We start from the raw sequence: 16,331 nt of genomic DNA, 5'->3' as shown, positions 1-16,331 counted from the left end.
ACTACTGCAAATCTGGTTGTAGTCCCCACCCATAAACAATATTCCATACAAAAAGTTTATTGCTCCCCAAATTCTCCTAAACCTTATAACACTAGTTTTAAGTGGCATATAAATACACACCTACCAATAACCCCGCAGTACCACAACACTATCACTGGAAAAGCCATCCACATCCCCTTTTTCCCCATTTTTTACCCATGGGGTCAGAGCATCACTTCAACAGTGACAATCATCTAGAGCTAAAGTTTACATCACTAGGTGGCTAGCCCTGCTGTGGCATCATTGGAGCCTTTCTCACAATTATTCTCCTTTTCCATTGTCCCTGGATGTCAATCCTGAAATCTTTTTGTTTGTCAAATTCACATGCTCATTTCTACCCAAATATATTTCCTGCAACATTGCTATTTCCAAAATACATTTCTTAATATAACACAGTACTCTGTCTATACTATAAGGCTATTTACAACCCATGCTAATATTGACAAAGCAACCATTCTGATAAATAAGCTATCACCCACACATATAGTATCTAACAGTTCATTTAAATATATACATTTCCAACTTACAGCATTCATATACAAACCAATGTCTGGCAAGCTGATCATGCTTCTTCTCGTCTATATTTTAAACCATGTCACATTTTCCAGACATTTGCTTTAATAAAACCACTCAAGAAATTAACCAAATACATTTTTTAACCCCAACCTTTTAACTCACAACAAAGAAAAGTATATACAGTTTCCAAAAAGGAAGTTTACTCCCTCCAAATAGAAGTAGTTGCCCAAAATCAACACAATTTGTTCTTATATCTATTCCCCTCCCAAATGTGAACAACTTCCATTATTTCAGTACACATTAAATTTTAGCCTTAAGAAACAGTATACTGGCTACCCTTAAAATAAACAAAACAATCTGTGCACTGCTATATTTAATGGTTTAAAGTACTAAGTTTGCTGGGTAGAACACACTGATCAGACCTCTCATTACTAACTGCTTGCACCAGCAGGCTCCTCGTCTCCACAGAAAAATAGATGGTAAAAGAAGAAAACAGCAGGCAACTTTAAAAATGGAAGAAATATCTATATTTTGTGCTTTTCACCATTTTCTCTTGTTTTTCAAGTCAATTTGCTAAACATAACTTTTGTATGTAGCTTAAACTATGGGCATTATTCTAGACATCTACCTCCATAAAAAGAAAAAAAATCACTTTTACTTCTACGTGTAATATGATTATACTTCTAAATCCCTCAGAAGGCCAATATTACATTATATTAACCTCAACTTGTTTCTTTCCTGTCTTTATCTTAAAAAGCCAGGTTGCATTACAATTAAGAAATTACAACAGCCAATGTTTTTTCTCGTCAAGGGTTTCATACGTTTGTGACTTTCTGTTGCTTAAGTCATTCTGTTAAAAGTTTTTGTACTCTGGAGTTAACAAAAAATAGCTGCTTAACAGCAATCTCCTTAATTTTCGCTTTAGCACTCATGACTTTTGCCTCTTCTTATGGTCATATTCCCATTATTCTGCAATATTTTAAGCTTTGTCAGTTCCTCTAAGTAATTCCAATTACTTATTAAACATCTCTCTCTCTCTTTTACTCATGTCCCGTGTTTAAACTCTATTTTCAAATTATCCAACTAAATATCTATAACTTACAAAGATATTTCTATTTTCACTAATAACTTTCAAAACATTTCTACTACCTATTCCTTAAATTCCTCTCTTTTTAGCAGGTAGGTAGGAAAGTGCCAATGTGCCTCATTTTTACTTTATTACCCTTCATTTTTATCTTACGTTTTATCAGTGCATGATCTGAAATAGTTATTGGATTTGTGCTGAAATATTATTTATATGCACTTGTTCCTGCGAAACATAACTTTTATGTAGTCTAGCCCAGCTATTGTACCTTAGGGGAATAATATGTAAATTCTGTCAAAGTTCCTACTACTGAACTCAAATCTTCCATATCAAATACTTTCATAAAATTCTGCAGAAATCTATCTTTTTTTGTTATATTTTCTCTTCAAGTCCCTCTGATACATTCCAGCTACTGCAAATTAAATTCCATTCCCCACCTACAAGCAATATTCCCTGCTGAAAGCTTATTTTTTCTCCCCAAAATTTCTAAAGCTCTATAACAGCAGTTTTCGGAGTAACATAAATACATGCCAGCGTAATCTTCCTACCTTGCCAATAGCCCCTTAGCACTACAAATCTACTACTATTGTCCTTTTTTCCTCTTCTATCACTATTAGAGCCCCTCTAGCAATTAGTGCAATTACTCTCCATTTCCTTTATCCCTGATATTCTTCTGAATATCCATTGTAAAATCCTCTCTGTCAATGTGCATGCTCATTTCTTTCCAAATGTGCACTATTTGCCATCTGCACGTCTTAATATAATTCAATATACCTTCCTTTTTGTCTATATCTGTAAGGCCATTTACACTCTAGTATAATATGATAGCGTAACCATTATGATAAAAAAAATCATTCCCAGTTATTATATATGCATTACTGTTTTTCTTGTGTGTACTTCTAACTTTTGTATAACATGCACACCCTAATGTTTGGTAAGCTGATCTTTTATACAGTTGTTTCTTCTCACCTCTTCAAAGGAGTTTAAATAAACGTATATACTCTCACCTTTATAGCATCAGAAGGAAGGATGAAAAAATGCTTTGTATAAACATATTAAACAATATGGTGACAAACATTATTTTAATTTTGGTATAGTGGACATTGTGCACACCAATAACAGAGGGGGTGACTTTAATAATTTATTATTATATAAAGAATTTTGGTGGCAAATATATACGGATGCCTCCACTATACCAGGTTTAAATGACACTGTATCTGTCAAACCACTATTAGTCTTAAAATGAACTATCTATAAGGTACATTGTCATATGTTTTTAAACATGTTTTGATATGATCTAAATGTAAATGTTTTTGTTAACATTTTTTCAGTTTTTTAACTTGCTCACTTTATCAACACATATTAGATGTAACATTGCTTTTAGAAATAATATGAATATTATTTAATATTTTATGAATAGAGAACAATGGTTATAAGATGTGTGTATAGCTTTAAAATTTCAAACTGAATTTTGGCGCCAAAAATGTTATTTAAACAACTGTGATGCAAGCTATGGTGTTCTGAGGAAGCTTGTTTTATTCAAGTGAAAGCGCTTAACCATTCTTTGTTTGTTGGCATTACAATAAACTTTTGTTCACTTCTACTTGGTTTCATTGAAGGTGTTGTGGACTGTTATGAGCGTTGAATAGAGATGAATTCCCAAGACACAGAGACGGAATTTTGCACACAGTGCGTTTGCTGCTTTTTCTTTTCTAGTTGAACTTTTATGGTTGCTGCACTGTTTGCTTCAGTTGAGTTCTCAATTAAAATTAAGGTTACCCATTCTGGAGCACATGCTACAGTCTGTGTTCCCACTTTCTATTCTTTCGTTATCTATATTCCTATCCCAGCTGTGTAAAACAGCTTGAATGCTTTCAGAAAACATTAAGCCCCCCGAAAAATGAACCTGGCTATCTTTAAACTCAATTGCACAAGGTTCTATTAAATGCATTAAAGTATTAAGAAGCTAATAAGGATGTTGCTATCTCTTATTCACTTCCCATAATTTCAAACCTTCATTTTCCATTGAATTGCTTGCCACTGCACCTTTAACTTTTGCATTTTTCTCAGCAAAGAATGCACAAAACTCTCAAAATGAATTGCTTGCACCTATAGGCTGCTCATGTCCATGTAAAAGTAGTCAATCAACCTTTGTCATTTCCACTCAAAACAGAATGTACAAATGCCTTCAGCTGCATACTTCTTGTCTCCCACTGAACAATTGTTAATGGAGAAAAAAAATACATCTTTGCAGATGCATGAAACCTAGCTTTTTCCATAGCTTTCATCATTCTGTCTTATTTCAAGCTTGTTTGTTTACAAAAAAACTGTTTATAATAAAACCAATATTACTAATCCAGATATTCACCTTGTAATATTATCCTAATTCCAGATGTAATCTAATTAGTTCTCTACTCACCCCTACCCCAGCAGCTCGAGATCACAACATATTCACAGTAAACTTGTTTTTGTCAAACCTTTCTACTCTTGTTATGATGTAAGACCTATATTTCGTGCAACTACACAAATACTTCACTTTATTATCTTTAACAGATACAGCAACCACTGAAATGACTCTTGCACACGTTTAAACTATGTCTGACTTAATACTACACAAAACTGCTTTACTATATAAAACATGCACTTTATATCATGAAATGTTTTATACAAATACTAACAAGAACAAAATGTGTTTTACTTACAATTACTTTTTTTCCTTTTAGTGTCCTTTTAAACATTAATGATAATGTAGAATATATGCTTTACAGTCCACCCACACAAGTTTAACAAAATCAACAAACATACAGTCATTCTCAGCCACTTTTGCTTACAAAACTATTTCACAAATGTGAATGATGCTTTATAGCTCCCTATCTATTCCCTAATCTCAGTGTTGCTGGTCTTCTTCCTGTTCATCTCCATCTCCCAACACAGCACTCTGGTTCAAGTACAAGATACTACCCATTCTTCTAGTCAACTCCTGTGCATTTTTCCTGTCTCTCAAGCATTTTCCTTGGGAACATTGGAATATGCTTCACTGGCAAGGTCTCTCTAGGAGCTTTATTATCAGAAGAATGAGAAGCAGAGTTACATTCTGTTTACTGGCTCATTTATTGTTGGATAAACTTATTTCCTCATTAGTGTGTTCTATATCCAAAAATGTATTAAGATTCTCCAGGAAAAAAAAATATTCTGAAGACAGATGGTAAAGCAGCTTGAATCTCATACCTTACTCTCAACATTCTTTGATTGCTGGGATAAATTTGCTTTTCTTTTGGCTGGTGTACAGTGAATAATCGTTTTCAACAAACATTTCACTGTCTCTAATTTTTTAATACTTCTCCCTTCTGCCACAATTCTGTCATGATCAACTCTTTCTGCCAATATGACTGCATCTTCACTAATACAGGTCTTGACTGCCTTCTCATGGCTAAGTTTGGAGCATACACTTGATGTACCCTTTCAATTAACAACAGTTTTATGATGCACTGACCTGCGGTGGAATTCCAGTCCGGTTGCTCATTAATGCTTTCATAAAATTAAATGTTGGTTACTTCCAGTTTCTCTGATACAGCAGAAAATCTTAGGTTTTCTCCATGTACTGTCTTCTACAGCTACCATTTTTTTAAAACAGCTCTTCTTGAGAAGTTTCATTCTCAGTCTTCCTTTTGTTCAATTCAACCTCTCGTTTTTGCAGTTTTATCAGTTCTTCTGAATTTCTAAAGTTTCTTCTATTTTTTCCAGGCTTTTATTATTTAAGTGATACAAGCATTCAGTGTTTCATTTATTTTAATTGCCACTTGGGTACATAGAAGCCATTTCTTGTACCAAAGTTTAAATCTGAACTGCTTTTTGCTGAACAGTTACAGGATTCTTTCCAAACAGTTCACCTTTTCTGTCTGATTTTCTTTCAGGTATTTACTGGCCAGTAACTGAATTTTAACCAAAAAGACTGTTTCACTTGCCCCCTTTACTCAGTTTTGTTTTCACACTGGGAGAGCTGAAGTTAGGCTGCTGATTGGTGTGCAGCCATCTTGTAAGTCCCTAAAATCAGACCTTTCTGCCTTAAAATGTGACCGCTATCCTCAACTCTTAAGACCTTACTTAGTATTAATGAAGTCTGACTGAATTTTCTGAGCATATGCCCCTGCATGGATTAAAATACTCTGGCGCCGATGCATAATGTCCATCAGTGAACTGTAAAAAGCTCCTAGCAAACTGGGCTATATACGAGTGCCTTCTGCACTAGTTAATGTTCCAGACAGCACTGATGTAAAACCAAACTGCCACATCCAGCTTATTTTGTTCCTGGTGCAATTTTTCCGACCTGGCTCCCCTCAAGGCTAAGCTGAGAATAAAAAAGTTCAACGTTAGACTGTACCAAGCCATTTGTTACATTTGTAGAAAGCGACATGCTACAGTTTACAAATACCACACACCAAGTGTTGAAGTGCTTCAACCCTGAATGCAAATGCATTATTGGCATTTATCTGTGTCATTTTTAATGATGGTACTGCATTATACCACACAGTCAGTGCTGAAGCTCTTTAGCCATGACAGCAACTGCAGTACTGACAATCATTTCTGAATAGCACTACATTACCATCCAATAAGCTCTTTAGCCATGACAGCAACTGCAGTACTGACAATCATTTCTGAATAGCACTACATTACCATCCAATAAGCATCTTTTTTTTTCAAAGCTTTATTTTACTTTTGTTTCATTATTTTGGTACAACATTTACAAAAAAACATTTTACTGAAACTGGTCAGCATACCAAGACAAATAAGGCCAATAAACATTCATATAACCAATCAAAACATTTAAAGCTTACTTAATATGACAGCAGAGACTATACTATTAAGAGATACATGACATTCTTGACTCAAGTAATTCAAACTATCGTTACTGGCACAAAACTGAAAAATCAGTAGTTAATAAAGAAGATAATATGAAAACATCACATATACAACTATTTACATATAGCGCTACATTCTTACACTATTATTACTATATTAACACTTTGAAGTAACTATAAAGGAATTGAATGAGTTAAATCCTTTGGAGGGAAGGACCAGCCATAGTACTAGTACAGGAGAGTAGGTGTAAAGCCATTTTATATTACTTCAGGATACAGTCTAAGGCTGTACTATTTCATGCATTTGCTAATATTTTCCATAGCTAGTTTATGGGATAGAATATACTTGGATGCCATCTTTGTAAAAATGTTCCCAGTTTGTTTTAGAATGGTCCAACCAGTTCTGTGTTATATAAAGCTTAATTTGCATAAAGAGAGAAATCTGGACTCTCACTTCATTAGTGGGAAGGCCCTTTTGACCCACATGCAATATAGCAGATTCCCATGAAAGGGTGGATTTCCCGTAACCCATTTTTTCCAGTTTAATCCCAAGTGAGTTCCATAAGTTCTGTGCATATTTACAGTACCACAGAATATGCAGGAGGTCAGCTGTCACTGTGGGGCAGAAGGGGCAGAGAGGTGAAGCATTTGGAATGAAGCTAACACACTTTGGGGTATAATATGCATTATTATTTAAAATTAATTGTGTATATAGCAATTTCTTGAACGGGGCAAACCTGGTTGCATTATTTATTGCTTGGGAGAAGTGAACCTCTGTCAGTTCAGAGTTTTGGTTTCTCCAATACTGTGCAAATGTAATAGAAGATTGATATTTAATGGTTGAGATAAAGCTGTATGTAATTGATAACATTTTCTTTTTAATCTTTAGACACTTCAGGAGGGATAGGGCAATGTTTATTCTTCCTGAATCTCATTAGCGAAATTACCCAAAGTAGATACTAACTCTTTGACTTGTCTCAGAATTATTGTATATTTGTTATTAAGCTCAAATTTTATTTTTATGTCCTTTAGAGAGTTATCCTTAATGGCATATAAATCCCAGACATTTAAGTTTTTAATTTGGGGAAATTGGTTAAGATTTATCATTTTATTACCCAGTTTTAGATTTGAATTTAAATGAATGGGTTGCAAAATAATAAGTGTGTTTGTTAGACCTAGTGAAGAGAAGAGCTTCTGGAATAGATTTATTTTATATTTGATTAGTTTATGTAGTTTCATGTCTTTTAACACAGGTTTATTTATGAAAGGTATTGATTTGGGATTTATGTTACACAGCTTTATATGTGCATGCCACAGACCAACCCATTGGGGGAAATGAGTAGAGCTAATTGGATTATGGTCTGCAATTAACATGAGTCTGTTGGCGCAAAATTATGTCATAGTATAATCTAAAATCTGGTATTCCCAGTCCCCCTTTATTTTTTGGAAGCATTCATTTTGGTAGGGAGATTTGTGGGGTCTTAGGAAACCAAATTAATTTAATTAAAGTTGTGCTTATCTTTTTGAAGAAGTTTAAAGGAATGTTGCTGTTTGTTGCATTAAATTGGTATAATAACATGGGTAGGATGTTCATTTTTATAATTGCTACTTTAGATAAAAAGGGGAATTTCATATTCTTCCACCTGTCTATATCGTTTTCTATGTTTGTCCATGACTTGGCAAGATTATTTTGTAAGGAGTTATTATGGTTATGGTCAAAAATTATCCCTAGGTACTTAAAAGTATATTTCAACTTAATTTGGGTTATAGGAAAGAGAGGCTCTTTATGATTGCTTAGGTTAATTGGAAAAATAAGAGATTTTGAAGGGTTAATTTCATAATTGGAAGTTTTCAAGAAGGTTTCGATAGTGTTTTGAATTTTTTTTAAGTCAGTATTAGGTAACTGGAAATATATGATGAGGTCATCAGCAAAGGCTGAAAATACCAGATTTGTCCCTAAAATATTGGGAATGTGGTGAAATGTCTTTTGTGTTAAGTATATAAATAGGGGTTCGATATATATATGTCAAAGAGGTAGGGTGAGAATGGGACAGCCCTGTCTTGTTCCATTATTTAATTTTATTTTAGAAGAACATAGTTTATTAATATACAGAGTGATAAAAGAGGAATTATATAAGATTTTGATTGTATTTATAAAATTAGTTGGAAAGTTAAATTGCTTTAGAGTCAGCAACAAGAATTCATGATTGACTAACAAAGGCTTTTGTGGCATCGAGTGCCATAAGGTAATAGGGAAGTTTACGGTTTGCAGAAAGTTGGATGGCTGCATCTAAAGTGAGTGTGTTGTCCCAGGTTTGTCTACCCCTTATGAAGCCTGATTGCTGTGGAGAAATGATTGTGTGGATGACATTTTTAAGTCTATTTGCTAAAGCCATAGTCATGATTTTAATGTCTGTATTAATAAGCGAAATTGGTCTGTAGTTAGATGGGTTAGATTTGTCCGTATTTGGTTTGTGAATAAAGACAGTTTTAGAATTGTTTGGGTATAGGCCCCTAAATCCAAATTTACCAATATATTCGAAGATTTTAAGAAAAGGAGATATTTTAGAAGCAAATTTTTTATAAAAATTAGAAGGGAAACAAACCAGACCTGGAGCTTTGTTGTTTTTTAGACTTTTAATTGCTTCCATAATTTCTTCTGTTCTTAAAGGAGCTTCCAGGAATTCAGTTTGGTGTTTTTCAATTTGATGAAATGAGATGCTGGAGAAAAAATCATTATAGGACTCTGGGTGTATTGCATCCTGCAGACTATATATATTATTGTATATTTTTTCGAAATTGGTCAGAATATCTTGGTTATTCGTATGTAGTTTGTTATTATATTTAATTTTTAGAATCCTATGGGGGTCTTGATGAATGTTTATGAGTCTAGCTAATAGTTTGGAGGGTTGTTGGTTCCATTCAGAATAGTTAGCAAGGAGTTTCATTTCTCGGAATGAGAGATTTTGTACATGCATTGAGTATAGTTCTTTCTGTTGATTAATTAGTTGGGCTTCTAATCAGGACTAATGTTTTCTTGGAGTGATTTTTCAATGTCTTGGATTTTCTGCTTAATTTTAAACTCTTTCTCTCTTGTTAGTTTTTTAAAAGTAGGAGGCTTTTTGAATTAGGAGGCCCTTAACTTTAGTTTTGGTGGCTGCCCATAAACTGTCTAGTGGCATATTTGAGGTTAAGAGATTGGCTCTGAGCTCATCTAGTACATTGTTAAATTCTTTGATTATTTCTTCTTTGTCAAAAAGATTAGGGTTTAGGGACCATGTTTGTAAGGTTTTTTGATTTGGGGTGTTTTTTAAGAGGATACGTTTCAGTGCTATTTCAGAGTGGTCTGATAAAAATCTCGGACTGGTTGAGTATATTGTTTTTTCATTTAGAAAAGATTCTGATATCAGAAAAAAATCCATCCTGGACCATGACTTATGGCATGGGGAGTAGAACGTAAACTTATCCCCTTGGTTGAGCTGGTTATTCAAGAGAGCAGGATCAGATAGGGAGAATTCTAATACTAGGTCCTCTAAGGCAAGTATCACTTGTTTATTACATTTATTATTCATGTTGGATCTGTCATTTTAAGGGACCAATAACCATGTTCCAACCTCCCCCCACCACATATTCGTGATTAGGGAATTTTGACAGAGGATTATATACTTGTTTTATGAAATCCTGTTGGTTTGAACAAGGCCCATATATATTGAGAAACAGTGTAGGCTTGTAGGATATAGGATTTATGCAACTAAAATAACACAATCGTCCAATACTGTCCATACCACATTCAATAATTCCCTCTTTAAATTATTTCTTAATCAAAAGAGCTACTCCTTTTGAATTAGTTTTACTGCCAGAAGCAATAATTGAGGTTAGCCAGGGTCTCTCTCTATCCTTATTCCAATCCTCATTTAGCAGGTGCATTTCTTGGAAAAATATATTTGCCTGTGATTGATATATTAGGTGTAGGACTAATTTCTTTTTCTTAACGTCCCGCAAGCCCTTCACGTTCCATGAATCTATCCCCACAGCATTCAATCATGAGAAGAGTAGTCAGCATTGTTAAAAAAGGCTTTGATAGTCCTTCCCTCATCATGCATCCAAAAAGATTTAAATAGAAATGTACCATACTTGGTTGTTTTGTAGCACTTAAAACTTAGAACTACCCCTGTGCCTAACCACATAGCTACCCAATCTAAGAGAGGAAATAGCCAGATAAGTGATAAGTCCTGAATAAACCAAACTATTGCAATATAAGTCAGATATGAATAACTAGCAAGTTGATACAATACAAACATATCAACCCTCTATATACATTATGTAACATTGAGCACAAGATGTGCAACCCCACACACTCAAAACATATCCCTACCATGCCCCATTTCTGAACAGATCTTTAGAAACACTTCATAAACTAAAGCAGTTATAACATCATTTGTCAAGTGTAATCTTCTCTTACTTGGGACTTACTTTCTCTTACCCTATTGGCTATATATATATATATATATATATATATATATATATATATATATATATATATATATATTTGTATTGCAAACAAGATAGATTTCTACATATAGAGCTTCGTAATAGCATTTTCCTTATCTTTTAACTAAAACAATACCCTGTCCTGAACATGTCATTGCAGTGTTTCTCATTTACAATTACTTATTTCAATCACTACGGTCTATATAAAGAGAGAGAAGGAGGAGAGAGAAAAAAAAAATAGCAATATATTTTTATAAAGATCAGTTTATCTAAGTTGCATTTTGCAGTACTAGCATTTACATTTTGGAAGCTAGCTAGATAACATACTAAACTATATTAACAATTGTAACATCTAGTATAATAGTAACTATGCTACAATAAACTCAGTCTGTGCAAGTTAGAGCAGCTATAACTTGCCATTAGGTTATGTCATTCCTGCCCTCCAAACCTTGCATTTTCGGTTCTTGCATATCAGTCCTTCGATTTCTTTGCTTAAACCACAAACCCAGTACGAATTCTTGATGTAATGCTTTATTTCTTTATATTTTTAATCCCAAAATACGAGCTAACTGAAAGAAATTTACCCAGTTCCCAGTCAGGCTTTGCTAGGAGGAAGTAAATAGGGTAGTGCCACTGCTTAAATGTGTCCCTCTAGTTGTAGGAAGAGGAAAAAAGGAACAAAAAAATGTAGAACGCATTTCCAGGTTGGACGATATATGCTGCGACTATCCTTTGCTTAGAATGTTGCACCGGAGGTCTTGGCCTATTCTTTGGATCCATTACTGTTAAAAACTGATTTATGATGTAGGAATGCAGCAAAATCCACGGCGATTTATTAGAGGCATTTTTGGAGCTTGTTTTTCATATTTAACTGACATACACAGCATACATCATACAGGTAAGCCTTTTCTTGTTTTTAGGCTGTAAATACGGAAAAACTATTTTTTAGAGCTTGGGAAGTTCTCCAAATGCCTTGATAAAGGCAGTTTTCGCTTCTGACTTGTTTTTTATTAAGTATTTCTGCTCTTTATTTGTGAATGAGAGCAAGCTTGGGTATTTCATTTGGAATTTTATTTTCTTTGAGATGAGAAAAGCACAATAAGGAGCCAGCTGTTGTCTTTCTTGTTTAATAGGCATTGGTAAATCCTGTGCAAATGATATGCTGTAACCCTGCCATAAAAGAGTACCTTTTTGTTTTGCTGCTCGAAGGATTGCTTGTACATGTTGGTAGTTCAGGATTTTTGCATAGACCTGACGTGGAATATTAGGGTTTTGTGAACTTATTATCCTTGGAAGTAGTGTGACTTTCCAACAGTGTGGTAAAGATACTTTTTAAGGTATCATGAAGTTGAGGTTGCTCACATTTTTCTGGAATTCCTCGTATAAGGATGTTGTTTCTTCTGCTGCGTGCCTCCAAGTCTGTAATTTTTTGCTGCATTTCTTCTAGGACAGATTTATTATTTATTAGTTGTTTTTGGAGTTCTTCTATTTTTATTTCATTTGCTGCAGATTTGGCTTCAGCATGTTCTAGGCGAGACACAATTTGTTCCAGTGAAGTTCCAAATTTTGTCATTTGATCTGAAAAGTTTTGGATAGCAGACTGTATGGGCATTAAAGCTGATTTCAGATCATCCATGGAGTAGGCCCCCTCAGGCTTTGCTTTATTAGTGGATTTCACAGTTTCTTGTTGTTTTTGAGTACGCTGCTTTTTGGAAAAAGTATCTTTTTCAGGGGAAGGAAGTTGTGATAATTTGGTTTTAGTTGTTTCTCAGTCCATTTGATCTTGGTCGTTAGGCATACTGAGGTGAATTTTTAAGAGCAGTACTTTGTTGAAAACTGACTGTATTGCAGTTAATACAAGGCCTCAGGCTACCATGCGGTCTGCTGCAGCAGTATTACAGGATTCAAAATAATAAGTTAGTGGGATATATACCAGAAAACTTTTCCCAAATCTTTAATCCAGAAGCTTAGTTGAAGCTATTCTTGTCCGTGCTAGTCAGATATTGGTGATTGACGAGACTTGATTACAAAGATTCAGTCTGATATTTAAGGAGCTGTAGGGATAGAGTGTTTACCAGTTGTCCACCATCTTGGAATCACCCCAATAAGCATCTTAAGTCTGTGCCCCCCAACACCTTATATGCCAGAAGCAGTTGCCCCTTTCACTGCTTAGCTGCACCTCTGAAAGATGACTATACGTCTTCACAGAGATACAAGAACAATGACAAAAACCCTTGACCAACAGAAACAAATAAGGCAGAAGATGATAAAAAAGTGATAATTTGTGGTTACAACAACTATCCCCAAAGATGATGATATGCTTGAAATATATATGTGTACTTCTACACCTGGCAATTAGTGGTTGTACAATACAGCACAATCTCCATGTTAAAATCATCATCCATCTTTCCTTTCCACACTTTTTTCCCTTGAATTCAAAACTTATAACAAGCTAAATGGAAGAAAAACAACAAACTCAAAGTAAGAGATTAGAAAGTCCAAAAATAAGGTATGAATGGGTCTTCAACTGTACCTCAGGTATTTCAAATCTAAGCTGGAATTCAGTCATATTTTTTAATGGTTCTCTCATTTTTGATGCTGGTCTTCTCATGCTACCAGAACGCGGTAGAGAGCCAGTGTCAGCTTCATAGTATGGCAAATCTTCCACTGGTGAGGTCACTGCATCATAAAACTCTTCTTCTGAATCTGTAGTTAACAAAACATTAGATAAGCAACATTAGTAGCTTCTGGTTTCATTTCAGTATTTAACTGCCCGACACTGTGCAAGTACCAAAATGTATGTATTTCAGTTCTACAAATGAACACTATTAACAGTATTACTTACCCCAATCAAGTCAAACTGCGCCATCAAGCTCCACAGACTGAGACTGCAGTCTCAAAAGGATAAAGGAAATTTCAGGCAAATAAACATCTTAACTTCCATCTACAGCAATGTGCGTCAACCAAAAGACAAAAAGCATGGGAGAGTGCTACATACCACTAAACAGTACGAATACCAACATCTGGAGAAGTGGTAGTTGAGGGACTTATTTTTTCCTGTTGTTCCAGCTCAACTCCGACTTCTATCTACACTTTAATTCCTTCTTTATTAGCATTTCTTTCAGTGTCTCTCTTACACTTAATGAGAAAACAGACAGTGTCCATTGTAGGATGCAATGGATGTAATAGATCTGTTATGGAATGCATTTAGAGAAGACAGCTGAAACCAAAAATAAGATTAGTGTAGGAATACTGAAGAACTTACTAATGGTTTCTTCTAACGTTTTTCAACAGTCGGCTCATTTGAGCAAAACTGTACATAACGAGAATTTAGTCTTTGGATTTGCTGTAACAGAAAAGTATGTTTTAGAGAAGATATAATAATATTTAATTAGGATCTTAAAAGGGATTTGACATACAGACCCGTAAGGAGGCAGGAATCAAGCAGTGGTCAATGGAATGTTCTCCTAATGGCCCACTCTGCTAAATAGCTTAGCATAAGCTCTGCTAAGGACAGCACTGGAAGGAAAGTGGGATGAAGTACCTACTGCAGCAGTGATCGCAGTATTTGAAGATTTACTACTATTATGCAGCTGCACAATCTTCATCATATGGATCATTGCTGCTACAGCACTCAGTACATGTTCAGATTCTGTACTCATGGTGAGGCAGTAACATGCTCTACAGAACTGTCGTAGCAAACCTTGCTCTGCTCCTGGAAAAATAATCCAGCTTAGAGTGCTTAAAAAACTTTTAAATGGAGATATGGGTGGTTACATCACACATGTTCTGCACAAACACCGACATATTTCCAGAAAAGGCAGCAGATTCAAATGCTATCTAGTCTAGTCGCATGAGCTCTGACTTGCCCTTGTGATTTCCTTCCAATACCACCATAACAAAAGGCAATGCAGTTACCCAGCCATTTTGACCATGTTTTCAGACACTGGTCAACTTAGTTTTTCTTGCTTAAAGGATGCAAAAAGTCTGATTTCCTCCTTTCTTTACTGATGGCAGAGTAGTAGTTTATGCACATCTAAGACATACAAGAGCCTCTCTTCCCCTTTGTTTTGACTCTTCAAGAAAATGGTGGTAGTAGTATGTTCCATGTCACAGCTAATGCAGAAAATACTTTAGGCATATAAGATGGATTAATTCTCAAAAGCACAGTGTCTACAAGATGGCTACACATTGAGTAACAGCTTAATTCTAGCTCTTCCAGTGTGAAAACAGAAACTCAGCAGAGAAGGACAGTACACTTTTGTGTTTATGGGTAAATTTCAGTAACTGGCTATTAAATGTACTGCTTGGATGCCAGGAAAAAAGAAATACAGAGGACCTGGAAAAACATCAGCTACAAAAAGTGAAGAAAAACAATGACTGGGGAAAGTTCTGCAGCTGTTCAGCAAAAAGCAACGTAACCTCCAGAAGTGACTTTCAATGACCTACAGGAACATACAAGACAAATGCACACAGACTTGGTTAAAATAAATGAAACACTGATGGATTATATGAACACGAACAACAAAACAGTGGAAAAAAATGAAGAAGCTTTAAACAGATATTCAGAGGAGGTAATAGAGCTGTAGAAATCAGAGGTTAAAATGAAGAAAAGCCTGGATGAACATGAGACTGTTCAGGAAGAGATGTTTCAAAAAAAAAAAAATAATAGAATTAGAGGACAGAGCTTTTCAGCTATACTGGAGAAGCTGGAAGGAACAGACTGCATTAATTTTATGAAAGCGCAAATGAACTGGTATTCCACAGCAGGAGTTGTTAGTTGAAAGGGCACATTGTGTGTCTGCTCCAAACCTGGCTATGAGAAAGCAGCCTAGACCTTTAATAGTAAAGATGCAATCCTACCAAAAGAAAGAGTTGATTCTGAAAAAAAATGTGACAGAAAGACAAAGTTCTAAAAGTGGGAGACAGCAGAGTGTTTATGGAGAATGATTACTCATTGTACCAGCCAGAAGAGGAGTAAATTTATTCCACTATTCAGGGAATGTTGAGACACAGGTGTGAAATTCAAACTGCTGTACCCAGATGTCTTCAAGGTATTCTTCCCTAGAGCAAGAAAATCATTTTCTGATGAAGTACATGCTAAGGAGGAAATACAAAAGTTTCTCCATCAAAAAGTGAGCTGTGAAGCAGGTGGAGAGTCTACTTCTTGTTCTTGTAATAAAGATCACAGAGAGACTGTACCTGTGAAACCTTTTCCAATGTTTCAAAGGAAAATGTTGGAGAGAAGGAAGTTAGCAAGAGAGTGGACTAGAAGAATCAAGAGTATGTCTGAAATGAAACAGAGACAGGATTTGGAAGATGGAGTTCAATAGTAATAATAC

General features: G+C 35.0%; 1 protein-coding gene across 2 annotated transcripts in view; it reads right to left on the bottom strand.

Annotated features, from left to right (window-relative positions):
• Positions 1-16,331, bottom strand: part of VPS13A (vacuolar protein sorting 13 homolog A) — a 4,910,496-nt gene that overhangs the window by 2,741,792 nt on the left and 2,152,373 nt on the right. For both annotated transcript variants that reach the window (XM_044060868.1, XM_044060869.1), the window contains exon 25: positions 13,523-13,695. In XM_044060868.1, the coding sequence (XP_043916803.1) occupies positions 13,523-13,695 (173 nt within the window). The remainder of the gene's footprint in view (positions 1-13,522; positions 13,696-16,331) is intronic.

The sequence above is a fragment of the Protopterus annectens genome, chromosome 2.part0 (assembly GCF_019279795.1).
Source record: "Protopterus annectens isolate FY-2018-M chromosome 2.part0, PAN1.0, whole genome shotgun sequence".
Classification (NCBI taxonomy): domain Eukaryota; kingdom Metazoa; phylum Chordata; order Ceratodontiformes; family Protopteridae; genus Protopterus; species Protopterus annectens.
This window is presented reverse-complemented; position numbering and strand designations above follow the sequence as displayed.